This window comes from Aquarana catesbeiana, linkage group LG12 (assembly GCF_042186555.1).
Source record: "Aquarana catesbeiana isolate 2022-GZ linkage group LG12, ASM4218655v1, whole genome shotgun sequence".
Taxonomy (NCBI): domain Eukaryota; kingdom Metazoa; phylum Chordata; class Amphibia; order Anura; family Ranidae; genus Aquarana; species Aquarana catesbeiana.
Window position 1 is genome coordinate 162,818,811 of NC_133335.1, and position 23,699 is coordinate 162,842,509.

Below are 23,699 nucleotides of genomic sequence, written 5' to 3' on the forward strand. Positions count from 1 at the left end.
GCTAGCTTTAAGAGCTCTTTGCTCCTGGCTCCTCCATGTTTCAATACATGACTAACTGATGAAAGGATAGGAGTCTGAGGAAGATGACATTTATTTCTTGCCAATTTGAAGACATCCGGGCTTCTGCTTTGGACTAGGAACCCTGTGCGGTCTGGCCATCCAAGTGGGCTCCCCAAGCACTTGCGTCCGTCGTTAGAAGTTTGTCCAGGGGAAAGACCCAGGGAAGACCTTCTGTTAGGTTGGTCGAATCCCACCACCACCAGAGCACTCTTTTTATGTCTGAGGTGAGCCCGATTTGTTTTTCTAGAGGCTCCTAGTGTGACCATCTTTGAAGGATGTTCATCTGGAGTGGCCGGGAATGTAGTCTGGCCCACTGAATGGCTGGAATGGATGCCGTGAAAAGTCCCAAAACTGCCATAGCTGTCCGAACAGACACAGAGAGATTGGTTTGAACCTGCTTTACCGCAGATTGGACCTTCTCTATATTCTCCTGTGGAAGAAAGACTTTCTGAAGTACCGAGTTTATTGTGTATCCCAGGAACTTCATCTCCTGTGCTGGGACTAGATTTTAATTTTCCAAATTTAGGAGCCAACCTAAGCTCTTCAGGTGAGCCCGAGTCACCTGCAGGTTTGTCAGGACCTGGCTTTTGGAGTCTGCAAAGAGTAACCTCGCCATTGCGGAAGCTTTTTCTTTGTCTTTTGGAAGACTGGCGATATAGAATCTGCTCAGAGGGGTTTCCGAGAACACCAAACTGTATCCCTGGGCGATGACGTTGTTCACAAATGGGCTTGTGTTTGTCTTTTCCCACTATGGGTTAAAAGAAGATAACCTTCCCCCCACTGGGATGAGAATGTCATTTATTTTTGGGGGGCCGATGGGGGGGGGTCTGAACACGTCTAGCCGAGTTCACCAGAGCTGAAGATCTTGCACACATCTTTACAGATTCTGCTGATGCATCAGCCATGTACTTTACTGCTTTAAGCTTCAGTCATGATGCTCTGTGCTGCCTGTAGCAAACTGCACACCACAAAACACAGCCCCAGAGTAAGTGTCCATCATAATGCTTGCAATGATAAGTGCTTATTGGTCAGCACGATCATGTGACCAATGAGAAGTGCTTATTTCTTCTGGGACACTTTACCAGAAGAAGCTCTAAATGCACTTCTCAATGGATAGCACGGTCACATGGTTGCGCTGACCAATGAGCACTTGCCATTGCGAGCATTATGATAGATACTCACTCTGGGGCCATGTATTATAGTGAAGTCCGGTTTGGTGGCCAGAATACTTGGAGTTAGGTTAACTTTTCATTTTTCATGAAAAGGTGAAGTTACCCTTTAAAACAGTTTACAGTACTGGGATCTTCAACTCACTTATCCATATCTAAAAGCATGCTAAATGTGACCTGATAGTTGTGAGATGTGAAGCTGTGGTGCGTTGTCATGATACAGCAAATGATTATATGACAGAACTGAAGAGGATCTACAGAATTTTTACTGGTACAGACTATCCTACCATTAAGATGTATAGATTCAGATACTGATGTTGCCTGTTGTGCTTCTGTTTGAACAGTGGGCAGTCCCTGGCGTAGCTGGTTCAACTGTCTTCTCTGGTGGGCAAGATTCTTGCGTTCCTAAGATATGTTACAAGGTGGGGAAGATAATGAAAAACAAAATAAAGTGGAGAACATATATGCACAATTAACCACTTGCCTAAAAGGCACTTTCACCCCCTTCCTGCCCAGGCCAATTTTCAACTTTCATCGCTGTTGCACTTTTGAATGACAATTGCGCAGTCATGCAACACTGTGTGTGAAAAAAATTATAAAAATTTTGTTTGCACAAATAGAGCTTTCTTTTGGTGATATTTAATCACCACTGGGTTTAAAAAAAGACTAAAAGAAAAAAAAAATGTAAACAGGTAATTTTTCTCTTTCACTGATGAGGCCACATTGATGGACACTGATGAGGCAGCACTGATAGGTGGAACTGATAGGTGACACTGATGAGGAGATACTGGTGGGCACTGATTGGCAGCAATGGTAGACACAGATTTGCAGCACTGGTGGGCACAGATTGGCAGCACTGGTGGGACTGCAATGATAAATCAGGACACTGATAAACAGTGCCCTGATTATTAGTGTACATGTCCCTTTTAGAGATTCCGGTCATCGGCTCTCTTCTTCAATCCTCATGCCGACACAACATGAGGAAAGGAGTGCCGATTACCGGCATCTGTTTACCTCCATGATCAGCTGTGAATGGACACGTGGTAAAGAGCCGATGAATGGCTCTTTAACCCCAATCAGGGATCAGCAGTGTCAGCAGCAGGTGTGATCACGGGCAGCCGTCATATGACGGCATTCCAGAACTAGAGGACTGAGCTTTAGCTATCATTTGGCTATAGCACGATCAACAAGTGGTTAAACACAAGGCCTCAGACCTCCAACAAAGAGGTTGATTTACTGAAGACAAGTAGACTGTGCACTTTGCAAAGTGCGAAGAAGAAAGGTTTTCCGGCGCTCAGATTTTGTGATGTCAGGAATGGAATTGTATAATGATGGTTCTGATAGAACATTAATGTTAGAACAAAAAAGGGGGGGGGGGAGAAAGGAGGCAGCCGTCCTGAGAGGGTGTACATAGCCTCTGTGAGCATAGCACTGAAAAGGGAAGGGGGGGTGTGGAGGCGTCAACTCTGCTGACACTATTATATGGTGAAGGTGTAATACATACACTTACTGGTAAGTCAGTTCAGATGGGGTGGCGATGTCCATCGGGGGTTGTGTTGTCCTGGGATGTGCTGGTGTGCAGGCTTCACTGGCAGTCCTTCACCTCAGGGGATGTTGGTTCCTGGTTGAGAGAGGCTTAACAGCAGTGTCCAGTGTGTGGAAGCTCCACGCTAACCACCCTGGAACCCGGAAGTGGAAGTGATGTCAGCGGTGCACAGGAAGTGTCCAGACACAGATAGGAGATAATACAGGCTACGCGCTCGGGGCTCACAGCTCCTTCTACTGGCCTGTTTGCTCTCAGGAGGAGAGCAACTTAAATGGAAGTACAGGACATCTGACTGATGGGATGTGGGTGGAACTTCCACACTGTGGAACCACAACAGCCAGCGGACCCGCATTGTGAAAACAAGGATGTAAAAAATAAACAAAGGTTGGTAGTGGGAAAAAATATGTTCAGAGTCAATAGTTTCATGTGCAAAAGAAAAAATGTTTTATTTAAAAAGGATCATTGATTTAATAAGCGACTATTATATAAAAAGAAAACTTTAATAAAAGATTGGTAAAAAAAAGAAAGTGTCACAAATGGGATTAAAAAATGCGATTAAAAAAATGCATTAAGGATGCATTGTTGGTGGACAATGGAGCACATTATGGGATAAAAAGTAGAGAGGGATGGGGAAAAGTTTTTTATCCCCCAAGTTATGCCAGGGTAACAGAAAATGAACCCAGTGGGAAAGGTCTAAAAAGAGGGGGCAAGGATCGATAGTCAAGGGTAAAAATATTGGTAAAAAAAAAATTATATTAATATATATATATATATATATTAGTAAAGGATATATCGATAAAAAATATGTAAAATATCTATATAGCGGGGGGTCAAGCTACAATAAGGAGTGTGTCTCTATTTCTTCATTGAGTCCCCCCGGCGAAAGAGTGTTCAAGGAATATATCCAGTACGTTTCTTGCTGACATAAACGTTTAAAACATTCTGCAGTTGGAAGGTCTCTGGGAATGGCCTCTATGACCCAGACTTGGAGGCCTTTGGTTGATTTTTGGTGTTCTTTCAGGAAATGGAGAGGGACACTATGTTTGTCACTGCCCTTTTCTATGAAGCGCTTGTGTTCGCCAAAATGTTGGCGTAAGGTGCGTATAGTCCTGCCCACATAAAACAGGCCACATGGGCAGGTCAGGCAGTATACCATGTATTCACTAGAGCAATTGTGGAATTCTTTTATTGTATATGTTTTTCCTTTGATGGTGAAGTATTTTTGCCCGTGGTTCACGAATTTACAGGTGAGGCATAATTTTTTCCGGCATTGATACATTCCCACTAGTGGAATGAGGGGAATATATGAGATTGAGGTGGATGGGGCATTTTTGATTTTACTAGGAGCTATTTTACTCTTTATGTGCAGTTGCTCTAGAGCTTAGGAAATAAGCAGAAGGTCTGCTGACTTCCATCATCCAATCATGTGCAAGCAAAAATGCGGGGTTTTTTTTTGTTTTGTTTTTTTCTTCCCTTCCACGTGACTAGGTTTTTATTGCAAAGTGAAGCTTTACTTCATTTAATAAGCTCTGGAGCAACTGAACATGCAGAGTGCAACTGCACTTTGAAAAGTGCACAATCTACTTGCCTTTAGTAAATCAATCCCAAAATGTAATTATTTCTTCAGCCAATGTTTTCATGATATAGATTTTATTAAAAGGAAGCTCCCTCTTGCAAAAAAAAATCTGCTTACCTCCATCAGATGTTCTTCCTGCTGTCTCAACCTCTCCAGTTGTTGCAGAATGGCCTTCAGACGGTCTTGGTGTCCAGATTCCACCTTCTTTGCCTCAACCAAGGCATTTTCCCCTTCTTCTTGACGCTGCAAGGTCAGCTTGAAAAAAAGAGAGACAAATGGTACTTTTAACTGTTTTATATATTCCTACCACAAGATGGCACAGAAGCACTAGTTTCTAAGCAAAATAAGTAAAGTTGATGCCTCTCCTGAACAATTTCCTATACCCAAGTATTGAAGAAGATGACTTTGATACTTGTACTTCATTTGTATAACAGGCACGCTTTGTAAATTCTATAAATATTGAACTATTGTCTTAACTTTGCTGTACAAGGTTATGTGTATATGTTAGAAAAATATTCATTCATTTAAAATCTCATCAATAATTGTCCAAGCATTCATATTTGATATTCATATGACCATTTTGGGCAGTGTAAGTTGTATTTGTTTTAACAGTGATCTTGATTTTACTGAACTCTCATTGGTAATATGTTGGTTTGTTCTTATATTTTTACATGATAAATTTAGGATATACTATATGATAATATACTATTAGACCATTATATAATTTTGAATTATTATATGTGGTACATACATACATCATTTTATATGCAGGGCATTGTATTTGGCATTGTTCATATTATGCTGGTTTTAGACAATATGTAAAAGTTGATATGGATCCTATAATGCTTTGGTTTGCAGTTTTTTTCATATTTCTCTTGTAGCCCTAATGAAGGGGGGGTCACATTTTTCCCCAAAACACTTTGGATGTTTTGTGAATTAATAAAGCAGTTTTGGACACGTTTATGAATTTGCTTTGGCGCTGCTTCTATAGGATTTAGGCCCTGAGTGATGTTCCCGGGTACCCCTTGGAGACATGAGCCGCCTAACCAGTGCCAGTGAACTTTTTGGATGATCACCTTCTTTCCCTTTACTACTCAGTATCAATAAAACATTGAAGTCCCAGCCCAGCACCCCTTGGATGTAACCCTTTAAACCTAAATGCATCTGGTAAGTGAGAGATGCCCTTTCCCATCTTGGTAAATACATGTTAAACTGTGCTTAAAGCAATTCACTATAATATTGACAGTACCCCATACCCACAAAGGAATGTCAAATGAGGCATAACACATGGGGGTTGATTTACTAAAGGCAAATAGACTGTGCTCTCTGCAAATGTAGTTGCTCCAGAGCTTAGTAAATTATTGGAAGCTCTGCTGACCTCCTTAATTCAAGCATATTCAAGCAAAAATGCTGTTTTCTTCCTTGCATGTGCTTGGGTATTCTTTGCAAAGAGAAGCTTTACCTAAGCTCTGGGGCAACTGCACTTGCAAAGGACACAGTCTATTTCTTTTTAGTAAACCCCATGGCTTCACTGGCTGCTGAAAAGTCAGAGGGATGACTGACACACAAGTCTTATTTTAAAGCCCTGCTCCAGAGAAATATTTCATTTATTTTTATATATAGCAGTAAAGGGTTAAAAACAAATATCAGGAGAAGTGATGAGAATGTAGAGTGGGTAAAGTTACAACTGTTTGTATTTCTGTCTGTGGTTTCTTGTCCTGTGATGACATCTTAAAATAAATTGCATGTGTATGTAGCATACACAAACGTCAGTTCCAAGGATATATTGCTATGGTGTTAGCACTGAAAAGCTATATGTAACTTTGTACCTTGCTCATGCTTTCTACTTCCTCTGCTCGCTGGCGCACACGCATGGCGGTGGCATACACCCGATCCTTTTCAAGTCGCAGCTCATGCCTCTCTTTCTCTAGTGCCTCCCTAGCTGCAGCCAGCTGCTCTTCTTTGTTGCGCAGATCGGCGGCCTGTATCTTCAGCTCAGCCTGTTCCTTAAGTAGGAGAAAATTACACAAATACATACTGTAAGTTTTGTAATTTATTAAAGAAGTTTAGTAAACACAATTAGCTATTTCAGGTGCTGTTAAAGTAAAACTAAAATGGCAAAATGTTTTTTCTTTCCCATCTTGCATAGAATAAGAGAGGGTTACAGTATAACCCCCGTCAGATTTTTTTCGCCATCTGTGTTCATTGGGGAGATTTCTCTTCACTTCCTGTCACATAGCCAAAACAGGAAGTGATAGAAAACCTCTCTAATATCCCTAGCTGTCACCAAACTGGTATCCCCATTGGAAGATTTCCCCTCTATCCCTATTCTGGTGAAGTAAAAATTTGAGATTTTCACTTTCACTCTCGGTGATAATGGTAAACTGGACAAAGAGAGGATGAATCTCCCTAAGGGGACACCGACAGCAATAAGAATGTGACAGGTGTTCTAATTCCTCTCCACACTATCCAAAACTAAATAAAAATGAATTCAGCTTTAAAGGACAAAAGTATAACTAACTAAAAGGAGAATTTTTTTTTTTTGGAGACCAGGTATATTTTTTCTTGTTTTTATTTAAATTGCTTAGTGCAGGAATTTTCAAAAGCACAGATTTAATGAACCCACAGCAATCCGCGCTATCCCCAAAAATCCTACAATGATGTTATACCTTAATTAAGACAAATGCTAATACAAATATTAACAAACAAACAATAACAAAAAATACTGAAAAAAGTTTTGACAAAAAAAAAGCGCTGCAACCAAAAAAAACCCAGAATATATGGTTGTCAAATGGTAAAATAAATTCAGGTGCTCTACTGGTGTCAAAAAAACACAATGGTTAAAGATTCACCTTCAGCCTAAAATCCATAATATTTAAATGTGAAATAAATTGATTTACAAATATTGTGAATATTAAATATAGTCCTGAAAAATTAATCAAACAATATGTGTTTCTGTGTAAGTAGTCCTTCCTTCAGCTAGTGGGATTTCATCTCTTTTGGTGTTTGTACAAGCCAAAACACAGTGAAAGAAGGGGGGGCCGCTTACCAGATATGCTGTCCTCTCGCAGTCGAAGCCTCTCACAGAGAAACGCCGCATCGGACGGAGCCACGGGACCTGACGTCACCACACATCAGCTGGCTAAGCCTCACCGCGGCCGAGCTGTTCGTTTTTGAACTTTCTGCCTTTGCTCTAGATGTCAGCTACCCATTAATTTTAATAAAGAGCTTTACGTACTACACTATGGAGGATCCTCTGTTCCTTTGATCTCTCCCTGCATGTAACAAGTGATTTCACAGAGACACAGCTCATGATACGGCAATTCCAGCACTCAGGAAGAATCTAAGGCGGATCCAAGTCTGCAAGTAAAATCAGCTGTTCCTGCCTGTAAGATCCGGCATCTGAGAAGCTCTGAAGAAGCCCGTAATAGGGGTCCAGCATATCTGAGACCCAGCTCATGATACGGCAATTCCAGCGTTCAGGAAGAATCTAAGGCAGATCCAAGTCTGCAAGTAAAATCAGCTGTTCCTGCCTGTAAGATCCGGCATCTGAGAAGCTCTGAAGACCCCCGTAATAGGGGTCCAGCATATCTCCCTTCTTTCACTGTGTTTTGGCTTGTACAAACACCAAAGGAGATGAAATCCCACTAGCTGAAGGAAGGACTACTTACACAGAAACACATATTGTTTGATTAATTTTTCAGGGCTATATTTAATATTCACAATATTTGTAAATCAATTTATTTCACATTTAAATATTATGGATTTTAGGATGAAGGTGAATCTTTAACCATTGTGGTTTTTTGACACCAGTAGTGCACCTGAATTTATTTTACCAAAAGCACAGATTACCTGACTAGGGCCACAAGCATTATTTAAGCTGACCATAAAGCCTAGAGGCCCCTTTTATCTAAATATTAATTTCTCCTTTCACATTAAATTTGAACATGGCATGACAATCAACTGAGCACCAGTACAGCTTCATTGAAATGGATTATTTAAAGCGAACCTGCCACATCCTACAAATACTGGTAAAATGCAGACTACTTGTCGTGCCTGCTTAAGTACCTATGTTTAGAGAGAAATCAATTTTTCTAGAGAGGACCCTGGAACAGACTTGCCAAAACACCTCAACTTTGGTCCAATTCATCGCTAAGCTCCACCCATCTAGTACCCCTTGCTGTGTTCCAGCCTAGTGCCTAAACCACAGAGCCCAGTAATGGCTCGGACATTGCCTGTTAGAACAACAGGAAGCATGGCCTAGTGCAAACCTTTGAGAGAAATTATAGAATGAAACCCTCAACATTTTTTTCACCCAACACATCGAGCACAATAAAATGAACATTTCCCCAATAAACTATTTGTTAAAATTCTTACTCCAGCACTTGCAGTTTACTGCTTTCAATGGTCATGGCTCCTGCTCTCTGTGCTGCTTCCCTGAACGTCTGGTCTTCATAGAAAAGAGTTAACAGTGGACAGTACAGTATCTAGCCAGTCTGTTAACTGAGGCAGGATTCACATCTATGCAGGTGTGAGTCTGCTAACAGCAGCATCTTTTTGGTGATGGAAAGACTATGATTTACATGCAGACACGTGGGGGGCGTCATTAATTCTTAAAGGCATCTCCACTCAATGGAAAGGGCAGCAAGTTTTCCTGTTCTGGGAACCACATAGCACTGTGCTTTTGAAACAGGTGCAGGGACCTTTTTCCTGGATTTTCTGTAGGTACAGCAGCCCATTTAAATAAATGGCCTGCTGTGTCTCTGCAAAGGCGGCTGCAGGGAAACCACAATAGTGTGACGCTAGCTTTAGAAAGAGAGGAGCAGTGGAGTGCCTTGACATCTTAGGCTACGGAGTCATGCATTCCTATTGAATCACACAGTGCACACAACACTAGTTCCTGCATGCAATGGTGCAAGGTAGGGTGCTGCAAGAAAAAAGGAGCCACCCTGGAAACCAGGGACAACAGTCATGGCACTTGCATAGACTGGAACATAGGCAAGGATTAAAAGATAAAGAAGCTGCATACTCACGAAGTGATTAAATCAGCTGCTGAAAGTGCCTAAAAAACTGGAGTGTGTTGTATCACTTTAAGGTTCTCTGTACACAGACAGGCACGCATGAATTGATCTGAAGACATACACAGGTACTTGCATGCACCAATCTTTTTACATATTTGTAAGAAGTGATATATAGCTACAGTGATCTAAGGGTAGATATAAATAATATAAGCCATTAATTTACTGAAAACTCTCCTGCAGTGGAAAAGGTCTACATCACAGCCCCCGAACAGTCACATGCACTTCATTATAACAGATGTGCCATAGAATCACAAAATGTGAAAAAACAGAAGTGATATGACATCTAACTTGCTTATAAAAAAGAGAATTATCAATTGTATTTCTCGAAAAAGAAAAAAAATTCAAATACATTTTTTCTAATACACGTGAAGAGAAGAAGAAATATCTAGAAGGTCACGGGGATATTTATAGTCCTCAAATATGGTTCTACCAATGCACATATACCTTGGTGATGCTGATAAGAGCTCCCTCTCTCTGAGACTCTGCCATTTTCGCTTTGGTGAGGTCATTCTCCACCCGCTCCTTGCTTAGTTTCTGTTGGGCGTGAAGTTCTGCCCATTCGGAAGCAACCTTCCTGCGTTCTTCTGCACAACGTGTCATAATGGACTGCTGTTCCTCCAGAAGAGCACTCTGTACATAAGGTAATAAGGAAACTGATTTGATGCTGAACACCCATAATACACAAATGGGCCAACAATAAAAATATACACAGGAAAAGTCAAACAGCAGCATCATAAAACATTTTTTGTGCAACTGTGCGGCGCTCACACGCATCAAAATCTCAACTGGACATAGTGATATTGTTTAGGTGGTGACACCACTATTGCAATCTGTTTCAACAAAGAAAAGAAATACTAGCTCCTCTGGTGCTTCAGTGATCCTGTTTTGCTTGCCGCTATTATCATGGTCTAGTGAAAGGGGAGCACAAACACATAGCTTTGAAGATATTATGTACTATACAGCACATGCACTGCTGTGCCCCTGTAAATGGATGCAGGAAGAGGCGTTAAGCCGGGTACACACCATTTGGTTTTTTGTGGGTTGCACGAAAAAATAAAAACTGTCAGCTCCGGCCAGAGACACTGTACTAACCAGGCGAGGTTAGTCCAGCGATCTCCCCGACTGAGCTGTTGTGTTCTGACGAGGGAGCCCCCCCCCCGCGCCAGAATACTACGATCAGCGCTCTCTGCCATTGGCTGAGAGCGCTGACTGGGAGTTGGTCGGATGCTGGTTTTCCAGCATGCACGTCTGACAGACCAACATACACATGGGCAGAATGACGTTTTTTTGAACCGGCAAATGTCTCCCGACATTCTGCCCATGTATACCCGGCTTTAAAAGTGGAACTTTAGTCAGAAAATTAAGTCCTGCTAGATCGCTTCAGGCTGGCCTCTTTTGCAGGTATAGCTATATAAAACATTAAAAATAAGTGTCTACACTGTTTAAAATCAAGTACGGTAATACACTGTTTCACCCTGCTCTGCACATGCCCAGTTGCTCTCTATTTTTAGGCACTGGCAAGTTTGTAGACGCCAACCTGCTGACAGCTTTAGGCTTTATGTACACATAACCTACTTTGACCGCGGGGAAGCGAAAAACGCAGGAAAATCATTTTTGCCACTATTTGCGGCCGGCAGTTAAAACGTTCCTATCCTGAACGAGATTCTTCCGCGTTCAGGAGAAGGAGGTTGAACCTCCCCTATCTGCAGCAGCTCCTAAAACATCCTGAAAGCCCATTTGTACATGGACACATAGGCTTTTATGGAGTTGAGTTTAGGAGCTTTGGCAAAAAAATGCCAAAAGCTCCTAAACTCAAGTCTAGGAGCTGTAGTGTACATGAAAGCAGCCTTAAAAGTGTAATTAAACTCTCCTATCCTTTACAGCCAAGGAAGCTGCTTTTAAAAGAAAATTGTTCTTTTATTAAAAATTAAATCATTTATACACGAGGGATTGTTCTTTAACCTGGATGGCAAGGCTGACAACACTGGCTGGGATTTTAGCGCAGATGCACAGTCTTGTCAGCAGAGGCAGGAAGTTGGGAGCTCACTGGAATTCTGGCAGATTAATTGGTATTTTTTCTGTAGTTGCAAATTTTTAAAGTAATAAAAACACAGGAAAATATGCATAAATGGCAGTTATGTGCCAACTATGTTTTTTTTTTCTCTGACAAATACTTTAACAAAATTGGAGTTTTACTTGAAGTACGCTCATGCATGGGGTTGATTTACTAAAACTGGAGTGCACAAAAGTTGGTGCAGCTCTGCATAGAAACCAATCAGCTTCCAGGTTTTTTGGCTAAGTCTAAATGAACAAGCTGAAGCTAGAAGATGATTGGCTACCATGCACAGCTGCACCAGATTTTGCACTTTCCAGTTTTAGTAAATCAATCCCAATGTATAATAGCTTGATGCAGCAAAGAAATACATGTTTATAATAATAGCAGTAGTAACAAGAGTTCTAAACTCATTTATCCATGAAGGTAAGTTGAATTCCAGGTATGGATTTTATAGCATAGTTACATTGATCCATCTTGGACCAGTATACAGTGCCTTGCAAAAGTATTCACCCCCTTGGCTTTTTACCTATTTTGTTACATTACAGCCTTCAGTTCAATGTTTTTTTAATTATATGTGATGGATCAGAACATAATAGTCTAAGTTGGTGAAGTAAAATTAGAAAAATATATACATAAAATTATTTTTCACAAATAAAAAACTGATAATTGGCATGGGTGTATGTATTCACCCCCTTTGTTATAAAGCCCATAAAAAGCTCTGGTGCAACCAATTACCTTCAGAAGTCACATAATTAGTGAAATTATGTCAACCTGTGTGCAATCTAAGTGTTACATGATCTGTCATTACATATACACACCTTTTTGAAAGGTCCCAGAGGCTGCAACACTTAAGAAAGAGGCACCACTAACCAAACACTGCAATGAAGACCAAGGAACTCTCCAAACAAGTAAGGGACAATATTGTTGAAAAGTACAAGTCAGGGTTAGGTTATTAAAAAATATCCAAATCTTTGATGATCCCTAGGAGCACCATCAAATCTATCATAACCAAATGGAAAGAACATGGCACAGCAGCAAACCTGTCAAGAGACATTCGCACACCAAAACTCGCGGACCGGGCAAGGAGGGCATTAATCAGAGAGGCAGCACAGAGACCTAAGGTAACCCTGGAGGAGCTGCAGAGTTCCACAGCAGAGATTGGAGTATCTGTACAAAGGATGACAATAAGCCATATGCTCCATAGAGTTAGGCTTAATGGCAGAGTGGCCAGAAGAAAGCCATTACTTTCAGCAAAAAACAAAATGTATGGAGGAAGGTGCTCTGGTCTGATGAGACTAAAATTGAACTTTTTGGCCATCAAAGAAAACGCTATGTCTGGCGCAAACCCAACACATCACATCACCTAAAGAACATCATCCCCACAGTGAAACATGGTGGTGGCAGCATCATGCTTTGGGGATTTTTTTTCAGCAGTCGGGACTGGGAAACTGGTCAGAGTTGATGGAAAGATGGATGGTGCTAAATACATGGATATTCTTGAGCAAAACCTGTACCACTCTGTGTGTGATTTGAGGCTAGGACGGAGGTTCACCTTCCAGCAGGACAATGACCCCAAACACACTGCTAAAGCAACACTTGAGTGGTTTAAGGGGAAACATGTAAATGTGTAGGAATGGCCTAGTCAATGCCCAGACCTTAATCCAATAGAAAAACTGTGGTCAGACCAAAAGATTGTGGTTCACAAGCGCAAACCATACAACTTGAAGGAGCCGGAACAGTATTGCAAGGAGGAATGGGCAAAAATCCCAGTGGTAAGATGTGGCAAGCTCATAGAGACTTATCCAAAGCGACTTGGAGCTGTGATAGCTGCAAAAGGTGGCTCTACAAAGTATTGACTTTAGGGGGGTGAATAGTTATGCACATTTACCTTTTCTGTTATTTTGTCCTATTTGTTATTTGCTTCACAATAAAAAAAAAAAACAAAACAAAAAAAATCTTAAAAGTTGTGCGCATGTTCTGTAAATTAAATGATCCATGTTAATTCCAGGTTGTGAGGTAATAAAACACGAAAAATGCCAAGGGGGTGAATACTTTTGCAAGGCACTGTAAGTATTCATAATCCATACCTGTGGGATCCCTGTGGAAGCTGGAAATCACTGTAAGTATCCTCTGCTAGAGGCATTACTAGCCATCTTCCGGGTCCCAATCTGTGCTGCTGTCCTGCTACTTTGTGACTATAGGGGGTCACCCGCTTAGTGCAAGTGCTGTTCGCAGAGCGCCTTGCATTTTTCTCAGTGAATATAAGGAGTTCTCTGACTTGATGAGGTAGAGATACATGACTGTACATCATGATCTCCATCTTTAGTCCAATATGAAAGCACCTGGCATTCATTAAGAAGACTGTAAGGCATTCTGTGAACGGCGCCTGTGCAAGGTGAGCAACCCCCTGTGTTCACTATGAAGCATGGCAGCAGCTTGGCACGAAACCTGAAGGACAGCGGTGATCACTGTAGTAGCAGAAACTATTGCAAAGATTTTCAACTTCTACAGATATATAAAATGCATACTTACATTTGGTTTAAGCTGGACCAATGTAACTATGCTATAACATTTAGACCTGGAATTCAGCTTTAAGAATGCCAGAAGAACCCTGTTTTTACTAGCAAAGTACAAAACACAGCTGTGTCATGTGACAGTTTTTACAGCTACACTGGAACGACTATAAAATATATTTCCCTGTACTCCTTTACGCAGGCACATTCCACATTTATAGGTACCCTCTGCCATCATGTAAAATCATTGACTAAGAAGGTCTGTTGATGCCACACATTCGTAACTATGTTATGGTTACACTGGTGTGTGTATCTGTCAGCCAACATATAGGGGATAAATCATGTATACATTGTTGGTAAAGCATATGTAAACTGACTGATGACACATGGTAGAAGACATAAATCACCCACATTATAACCAGAGGAATGCAGTCTATAACTGCTTAACAGAAACAGAGTAAGGTTTATTGATCTATGGAGCACACTGAATTACATGTTAATGGAAAAAGCAGGTCTTAATATATCAGGTCATTAAATTGTGTTATGGAGTGACTTTCTACTGAGATTCATTGGGAAGGCAGAGGGACATGCCATCTACTTAAACTTGGCAGTATAACTGGAGTGCAATGTCACATAAAGATTGCTGCTGAAAACATTTTGGAATGTGTTGGTATATGTACCATTATGATTCCAATACTGTCCTTAACTCACAGACTTAAACCCAATATGCCATATATACACTATATTGTCAAAGGTATTGGGACACCTGCCTTTACACGCACATGAACTTTAATGGCATCCCCACCCTTTGCAGCTATAACAGCTTTAACAGCTTCAACTCTTCTGAGAAGGCTGCCCACAATGTTTTGGGGTGTGTCTATAGGAATGTTTGACCATTCTTCCAGAAGCGTATTCGTGAGGTCCAGCACTAATGTTGGATGAGAAGGCCTGGCTCGCAGTCTCTGCTCCAATTCATCCCAAAGGTGTTCTATCGGATTGAGGTCAGGACTCTGTGCAGGCCAGTCAAGATCCTCCACCCCAAACTCACTCATCCATGTCTTTATGAACCTTGCTTTGCGCACTGGTGTGCAGTCATGTTGGAACAGGAAGAGGCCATCTCCAAACTGTTCCCACAAAGTTGGGAGCATCAAATTGTCCAAAATGTCTTGGTATGCTGACACCTTAAGAGTTCCCTTCACTGGAACTAAGGGGCCAAGGCCAACCCCTGAAACTAATCCCCCTTCCACCAAAATTATTTGGACCAGTGCATAAACCAGGGTCCATAAAGACATAGATGAGCGAGTTTGGGGTGGATGACAATGGGGCATTTTGAAAATAGTGTATTTTGTCAGTATTTTGTCAGTGTAGGCCCAGTTCATTTTTGCTACATTTTTGAACAGGAATATTTTACAATAACAATGCACAAAATACAGTGATTACCATGTTGCATGAAAAGTTGTTTACCAAGTTTATGCAACACATTATGCTACATGCGTACTAAGTCAGCTCTAGACATGGCTAGCAATTTCACATAATTCAACTCATTTTGAACTTTCACAGATTTTTGAATTTGGAACAGTTTGTTTTGATTTTCATTTAAGTTGATTTACTAAAACTGGAGAGTGCAAAATCTGGTGCAGATGTGCATGGTAGCCAATCAACTTCTAACTTCAGCTTGTTCAATTACATTTTGACAAAAAACAAAAAAACAAAAACTGAAAGCTGATTGGGTTCTTTGCAGAGCTGCACCAGATTTTGCACTCTCCAGTTTAAGCAAATCAACCCCATTGTGTTAAAATTTAAAAATATATTTTTTTTACAAGTTGGAGTTCCTCTTTTTATATATATTTTTAGGTCTGGATAGTAGTTGGAACCCCTGTTATATTTTTGTTTTTACCCCCATTGGGAAAATTCTCCTGTATGGTCATCAGGGCAGCAGTAAGCAGAATCTTTAATGGTGACAAAAACAATAAAAGCATTTTATTTTAGTGAGCAAAGAAAGGTTAGAAACTTTGTCAGGTTTTTTACTGTTGTCTATAGCACCAAGACTGGAAGTCAGTAGAAAACTCCGCAGTAGGGACAAAGACAGTAACAAGAACTTCTACTCCCTCCCTATTTTAGCAAGGATTAAAAATTAAAATGGTTATAGCTGGAGTTGGGCTTTACCAAAGATCAAGCACAGAAATGTTATCAGCAGAGTTCCTAAGAAATATAAAAGAATTCAAACACTGAAACATCAGTTCGCAATAGGCTGACCCTAAATGTAGTAAATGCTTGGCACCAAATTTCAGGTAAAAACACATAAATGAGTATTGTAGATGCTTAGCCCAAGAGTTTTTCCTTCCCATACAATTGTTTTTTTAATCACTGCAATGTGTCTATGAACCTGCTAGCTAAATTTGACTATTCTAGGAAGAGTCAATTCCCAAACATAGCCCCCTTCCTTCTTGCTTATCTTAGTCTTCTCTTATGGGAGTGTTTTGTTACTCTCTGTACTGACCCAGCATGCTCCACCCCTCCCATTACCTCTCTACACAGCCTTCAATATAAAGTTTCATTTGAGTGGCAACTCTAAGAATGCTGGGACTGCTGACAACACATCCAAGATGGCTGCACAGATGCTCCTTGGGAAGACAAGAACATTAATATCTTTCAGGGAGATCTTGCAAGATCTCACAGGGTTGTCATCCTGCACATACAGCATCTCACAAAAGTGAGCACACCCCTCACATTTTTATAAATATTTAATTATATCTTTTCATGTGACAACACTGAAGAAATTACACTTTGCCACAATGTAAAGTAGTGAGTGTACAGTTTGTATAACAGTGTAAATTTGCTGTCCCCTCAAAATAACTTGCATAGCCATTAATGTCTAAACCGCTGGCAAACAAAAGTGACACACCCCTCAGTGAAAATGTCCAAATTGGGCCCAAGTTAGCGTTGCAAGGTCTCAGGTGTGAATCGGGAGCAGGTGTGTTAAATTTGGTGTTATCGCTCTCACTCTCTCATACTGGTCACTGGAAGTTCAACATGGCACCTCATGGCAAAGAACTCTGAGGAGCTGAAAAAAAGGATTGTTGCTCTACATAAAGTTGGCCTAGGCTATAAGAAGATTGCCAAGATCATGAAACTGCAGCACTGTGGCCAAGACCATACAGCAGTTTAACAGGACAGGTTCCACTCAGAACAGGCCTCACCATGGTCAACCAAAGAAGTTGAGTGCACGTGCACAGAGTCATATCCAGAGGTATCTTTGGATAATAGACGTATGAGTGTTGCCAGCATTGCTGCAGAGGTTGAAGGGGTTGAAGGGGTTGAAGGGGTGGGGATTAGCCTGTCAGTGCTCAGACCATATGCCACACTGCATCACATTACTCTGCATGGCTGTTGTCCCAGAAGGAAGCCTCTTCTAAAGATGATGCAATAGAAAGCCCACAAACAGTTTGCTGAAGACAAGCAGACTAAGAACATGGATTACTGGAACCATGTCCCGTGGTCTGATGAGACCAAGATAAACGTATTTGATTCAGATGGTCTCAAGAGTGTGTGGCGGCAACCAGGTGAGGCGTACAAAGACAAGTGTGCCTTGCCTACAATCATGAGAAGGAAGTGTCACCAGCACAATTGTAATCACATAGTATCAAAAAAATAAATAGAAGGTGGAGAAGCAAAAAGTCTCTAATATCCACCAGTCCCGTTATGTCGTCATGTAGGAGTGGAAAAGGACTCCAGTGGCAACCTATGGACCTCTGGTGAACTCCATGCCCAAGAGTGTTAAGGCAGTGCTGGAAAATAATGGTGGCCACACAAAATATTGACACTTTGGGCCCAATTTGGACATTATCACTTAGGGGTGTTAGAAAAGTTTGAAATGTTTATTGTGTGACTATTAGAAAAAAAAAAATCCTGAAACTGATTTTTAAACTGATTTCTGAGCACGTTGTTGTATTAACTTTTTGTATCGTTTTTGCTCTAACTAACTTCATAGTAAGTTGTAGGATGATTAGGCTTACCCATATATGGTAGAACAAGATTGTACAGGAAACGCTAATTGGCAAAATAAAGTACTATTTTGTACCAGGCACGCTATCTGTGTTTCCTCAGCCAATAGAAGCGTTATAGCTATATTGTAGGTATTAGGAGGGGGGCTGTACATCTTTTTGTATGATTCTTACTGCATCTTTCGACTTGTAAGCATCATCCTTTTGTGTGATACATCTGAAATAAATTGTCTGCTTTTCAATACACCTGGAGTTTGACTGATCACAGGAGAAGAATAATCCTAACAGTGGTGTACTTACTTTTGTTGCCAGCGGTTTAGACATTAATGGCTGTGTGTTGAATTATTTTCAACACACAGGGGACAGCAAATTTACATGGTTATACAAGCTGTACACTCACTACTTTACATTGTAGCAAAGTGTCATTGCTTCAATGTTGTCACATGAAAAGATATATAAAAATATATTCACAAAAATGTGTGGGGTGTACTCACTTTTGTGAGATACTGTAAGCAAGAGGAAGTGCATGATGTCATGTGCCTCACCTCATGCATGTGCCATACGAAACACTAATTTTTTGTTGTTTTTTTTTATAAACAGACAAATGTAATGTTGTATGGTGCAATGCTCCATCTCACATAGACAGTACTACTACTATACTGCAAGCTAACCTTGGACATGTATTTCCAAAATGGTAGTGCGGGAGCAGAGGCACGGCCAGGCTATAAAGGAGATGGTCTGACAACAGGGTATCTAACTGTAAGTTGACTGTTATTTAAATCATCCAGATGACACAACTGTTTCTGAATCCAGATGACAAAAGTTTCTGACCTTTGCCCTCTCCAGCTCTTCTCTCTCCTGGCATATTTGTTGGGTCATTATTCTTTTTTGTTCCTCTAGAGAGCGCTGTAGCGAGTCCATTTTGGCCTGTTCTGCAGACACCCTCCAACGTTCCTGTTGAAATAAAATGTCGCTAAGCCCACATATAGCACAAGCTATACAGAGAACAGTGCTCAGACGTCAGAATCCCATTTATACCTGTTCCAGCAGGCGGCTCTGTTCACTTAGCCGAGTCTCCATGTTGGTGATGATCATGCGCAAACTGCTCCGTTCCTCCTCCATATCTTTTTGCTGCCTTGTCAAACGTTCCTGCAGTGCTGAATCAAAAAGCAGTGATAAATTGCATTTGTGTCAGCACGGGTGAAAGTATCAGAAATACTTCAGGACAGTTGCTTTTACGTTTCCAGATAATTGTGAATTATTATGTATTGTAAATATTGGTTAGAAGATGTATGAATGGTACAATACCTCGAAGCTGTCCCTCTCTCTGTCGTGCTCCAAGTTCTATCTCCTGAGAAGTGTTCATCTGGGTGTTCTCCACTCGCACAGACAGATCACTCAGCTTATGGGAAAAAGCTTCCATCTGTTCAATGACTCCATTTAATGATCTGAAAAAGACCACACAATAGTAACTATCATGAAGGTTCAACATGGAAGAATAATGGAAAAAGTCATATTAAGAAAAACAAAACAAAGACAAAGCAAGATCCTTATAATATATAGTCTTATAATCTCACAAAAGTGAATACACCCCTCACATTTTTGTAAATATTTTATTATATCCTCTTATGGGAGTGTCTTGTTACTCTGTTAGGGATGGGCCGAACACCCCCCTGTTCGGTTCACATCCAGAACAAGCAAACAGGCAAAAAATTTGTTCGAACACGCGAACACTGTTAAAGTCTATGGGACACGGACATGAAAAATCAAAAGTGCTAATTTTAAAGGTTAATATGCAAATTATTGTCATAAAAAGTATTTGGGGACCTGGGTCCTGCCCGAAGGGACATGTATCAATGCATAAAAAAGTTTTAAAAATGTCAGTTTTTTCAGGAGCAGTGATTTTAATAATGCTTAAAGTGAAACAATAAAAGTGAAATATTCCTTTAAATTTCATACCTGTTGGGTATCTATAGTATGCCTGTAAAATAGCGCATGTTTCCCATGTTTATAACAGTCCGAGAGCAAAATGACATCTCTAAAGGAAAAAAAAGTCATTTAAAAGTACTTGCGCTAGTGCCTGCTATTAATGAATTGTTGGGCCCGACAATACACATAAAAGTCATTGAAGAAAAAAAAAAAAAAGCGTGGGGGTCCCCCAAATTTCCATTACCGCTAGTACTTTTAAATTATTTTTTTTTTCCTTTAGAAATGTCATTTTGCTCTCGGACTGTTATAAACACTGGAAACATGCGCTACTTTACAGGCATACTATAGACACCCCCCAGGTACGAAATTTAAAGGAATATTTCACTTTTATTGTTTCACTTTAATCATTATTAAAATCACTGCTCCCGAAAAAACGGCCGTTTTTAAAACTTTTTTTTTGCATTGATACATGTCTCCTGGGGCAGGGCCCGGGTCCCCAAACACTTTTTTATGACAATAACTTGCATATTAACCTTTAAAATTAGCACTTTAGAGTTCTCCCATAGACTTTTAAAGGGTGTTCCGCTGCTTTTCGAATTTGCTGTGAACACCCCAAATTGTTTGCTGTTTGGCGAACAGGCAAACAGCCAATGTTCGCGTCAAACTCATGTTCGACTCGAACAGATAGCCCATCCCTACTCTCTACTGGCCCAGCATCTCCACCCCTCCCATTACCTCTCTACATAGCCTTAAATATAAAGTTTCACTTGAGTGGCAACTCTAAGTAAGAATGCTGAGACTGCTGACAACACATCCCAAGATGGCTGCACTGATGCTCCCTGGGAAGACAAGATCATTAATATCTTTCAGGGAGATCTTGCAAGATCTCACAGGGTTGTCATACTGCACATACAGCATCTCACAAAAGTGAGCACACATTTTTGTAAATATTTTATTATATCTTTTCATGTGACAACACTGAAGAAATGACACTTTGCTACAATGTAAAGTAGTGAGTGTACAGCTTTTGTATAACAGTGTAAATTTGCTGTCCCCTCAAAATAACTCAACATACAGCCATTAATGTCTAAACCGCTGGCAACAAAAGTGAGTACACCCCAAGTGAAAATGTCCAAATTGGGCACAAAGTGTCAATATTTTATGTGGTCACCATTATTTTCCAGCACTGCCTTAACCCTTTTGGGCATGGAGTTCACCAGAGCTTCACAGGTTGCCACTGGAGTCCTCTTCCACTCCTCCATGACTACATCACAGAGTTGGTGGATGTTAGAGACCTTGTGCTCCTTCACCTTCCATTTGAGGATGCTCCACAGGTGCTTAACCACTTCAATACCAGGCACTTAGACACCTTCCCGCCCAGCCCAATTTTCACCTTTCAGCGCTGTTGCAATTTGAATGACAATTGCGCGGTCATGCTACACTGTACCCAAACAAATTTTTTATCATTTTGTTCCCACAAATAGAGCTTTCTTTTGGTGGTATTTGATCACCTCTGCGGTTTTTATTTTTTGCGCAACAAATAAAAAAAGACCGAAAATTTCGAAAAAAAACAAGTTTTTCTTTGTTTCTGTTAAATTTTTTTGTAAATAAGTAAGCTTTCTCCTTCAATAATGGGCACTGATACGACGGCACAGATGGGCACTGATACGGCGGCACTGATGGGCACCGATGAGGTGGCACCAATGAGGTGGCACTAACGGGCACTGATGATGGGCACTGATAGGCGGCACTGATGGGCACTGATAGGTGGCACTGGTATGCGGCACTGATGGGCACTCATAGGTGGCACCGATGGGCACACATAGGCGGCACTGATGGGCACTCGTAGGTGGCATTGATTGGTATATATGGGTGGTACTGATGGGTACGTATGTGTGGCACTGATGTGTGGCACTGATGGGCACTGATAGGTGGGCACTGATGGGCACAGATGGGCACTGACATGTGGCACTGATGGGCAATGACAGGTGGCACAGATGGGCAAAGACAGGTGGCACAGATGGGCAATGACAGGTGGCACTGATAGAGCATTGCTGGGCAGATCTGGGCATATCATGGACATAATAGTGCCAATCAGTGCCCATTTGTGGGCACTGATTGGCACAGATTGGGCACATGTGGATGGCCATGGGGTACATACCTGGCCATCCACGTTGCCCCTTCCCTGGTGGTCCTAGTGGCATCCCTGGTAGTCCAGTGGGGTGATCTGAGGGGGGGCTGTGCTGATAAACAATCAGCGCAGACCCCCCCTGCCAGGAGAGCCGCCGATCGGTCAGACGCGAGTGAGGAAGAGCCGATCAACGGCTCTTCCTATTGACAGCGTGATCAGCCGTGATTGGACACGGCTGATCACGTGGTAAAGAGCCTCCGCCGGAGGCTTTTTACCAAGATCAGTGTAGCGGTGTGTCAGACTGACACACCGCTCCACCGATCGCCGCGATGCGCGCCCCCGGGGGCGCGCTGCGGCATGTTATCCTGCTGGACGTCATATGACGTCCAGTCAGGATAACACAACCACTTCCCGGACGTCAATCCGCTATAGGGCGGGCGGGAAGTGGTTAATAGGGTTTAGATCCGGAGACATGCTTGGCCAGTCCATTACCTTTACCCTCAGCTTCTTTAGCAAGGCAGTGGTCGTCTTGGAGGTGTGTTTGGGGTCGTTATGTTGGAATACTGCCCTGCGGCCCAGTCTCCAAAGGGAGGGGATCATGCTCTGTTTCAGTATGTCACAGTACATATTGGCATTCATGGTTCCCTCAATGAACTGTAGCTCCCCAGTGCTGGCAGCACTCATGCAGCCCCAGACCATGACACTCCCACCACCATGCTTGACTGTAGGCAAGACACACTTGTCTTTGTACTCCTCACCTGGTTGCCGCCATATACGCTTGACACCATCTGAACCAAATACGTTTTTCTTGGTCTCATCAGACCACGGGGTTCCAGTAATCTACGTCCTTAGTCTGCTTGTCTTCAGCAAACTATTTGCAGGCTTTCTTGTGCATCATCTTTAGAAGAGGCTTCCTTCTGGGACGACAGTCATGCAGACCAATTTGATGCAATGTGCGGCATATGGTCTAAGCACTGACAGGCTGGCCCTCCCACCCCTTCAACCTCTGCAGCAATGCTGGCAGCACTCATACGTCCATTTCCCAAAGATAACCTTTGGATACGACGCTGAGCGCGTGAACTCAACTTTTTTGGTCGACCATGGCGAGGCCTGTTCTGAGTGGAACTTTTCCTGTATGGTCTTAGTCACCATGCTGCGGCTCAGTTTCAGGGTCTTGGCAATCTTCTTATAGCCTAGGCCATCTTTATGTAGAACAACAATTCTTTTTTCAGATCCTCAGAGAGTTCTTTGCCATGAGGTTCCATGTTGAACTCCCAGTGACCAGTATGAGAGAGTGAGAGCGATAACACCAAAAGTTAACACACCTGTTCCCCATTCACACCTGACACTTGTAACACCGAGTTACGACACCGGGAAGGGAAAATGGCTAATTGGGCCCAATTTGGACATTTTCACTTAGGTTGCCATCGGTTTAGACATTAATGGCTGTGTGTTGAGTTATTTTGAGGGGACAGCAAATTTACACGGTTGTACAAGCTGTACACTCACTACTTTACATTGTAGCAAAGTGTCATTTCTTTAGTGTTGTCACATGAAAAGATATATTTACAAAATGTGAGGGGTGTACGCGCTTTTGTGAGATACTGTACATATAGACCCTGCCTTCTAACATA

At 41.6% G+C, this 23,699-nt stretch overlaps 1 protein-coding gene across 1 annotated transcript in view; it reads right to left on the bottom strand.

Annotated features, from left to right (window-relative positions):
• FBF1 (Fas binding factor 1) overlaps positions 1–23,699 on the bottom strand; it is a gene marked incomplete in the record, with an annotated part of 244,589 nt that overhangs the window by 12,559 nt on the left and 208,331 nt on the right. The window contains 7 exon segments of the mRNA XM_073606133.1: positions 1,517–1,634; positions 4,469–4,606; positions 6,181–6,357; positions 9,877–10,062; positions 18,837–18,959; positions 19,044–19,162; positions 19,314–19,453. Coding sequence (XP_073462234.1) covers positions 1,517–1,634; positions 4,469–4,606; positions 6,181–6,357; positions 9,877–10,062; positions 18,837–18,959; positions 19,044–19,162; positions 19,314–19,453 — 1,001 coding nt within the window.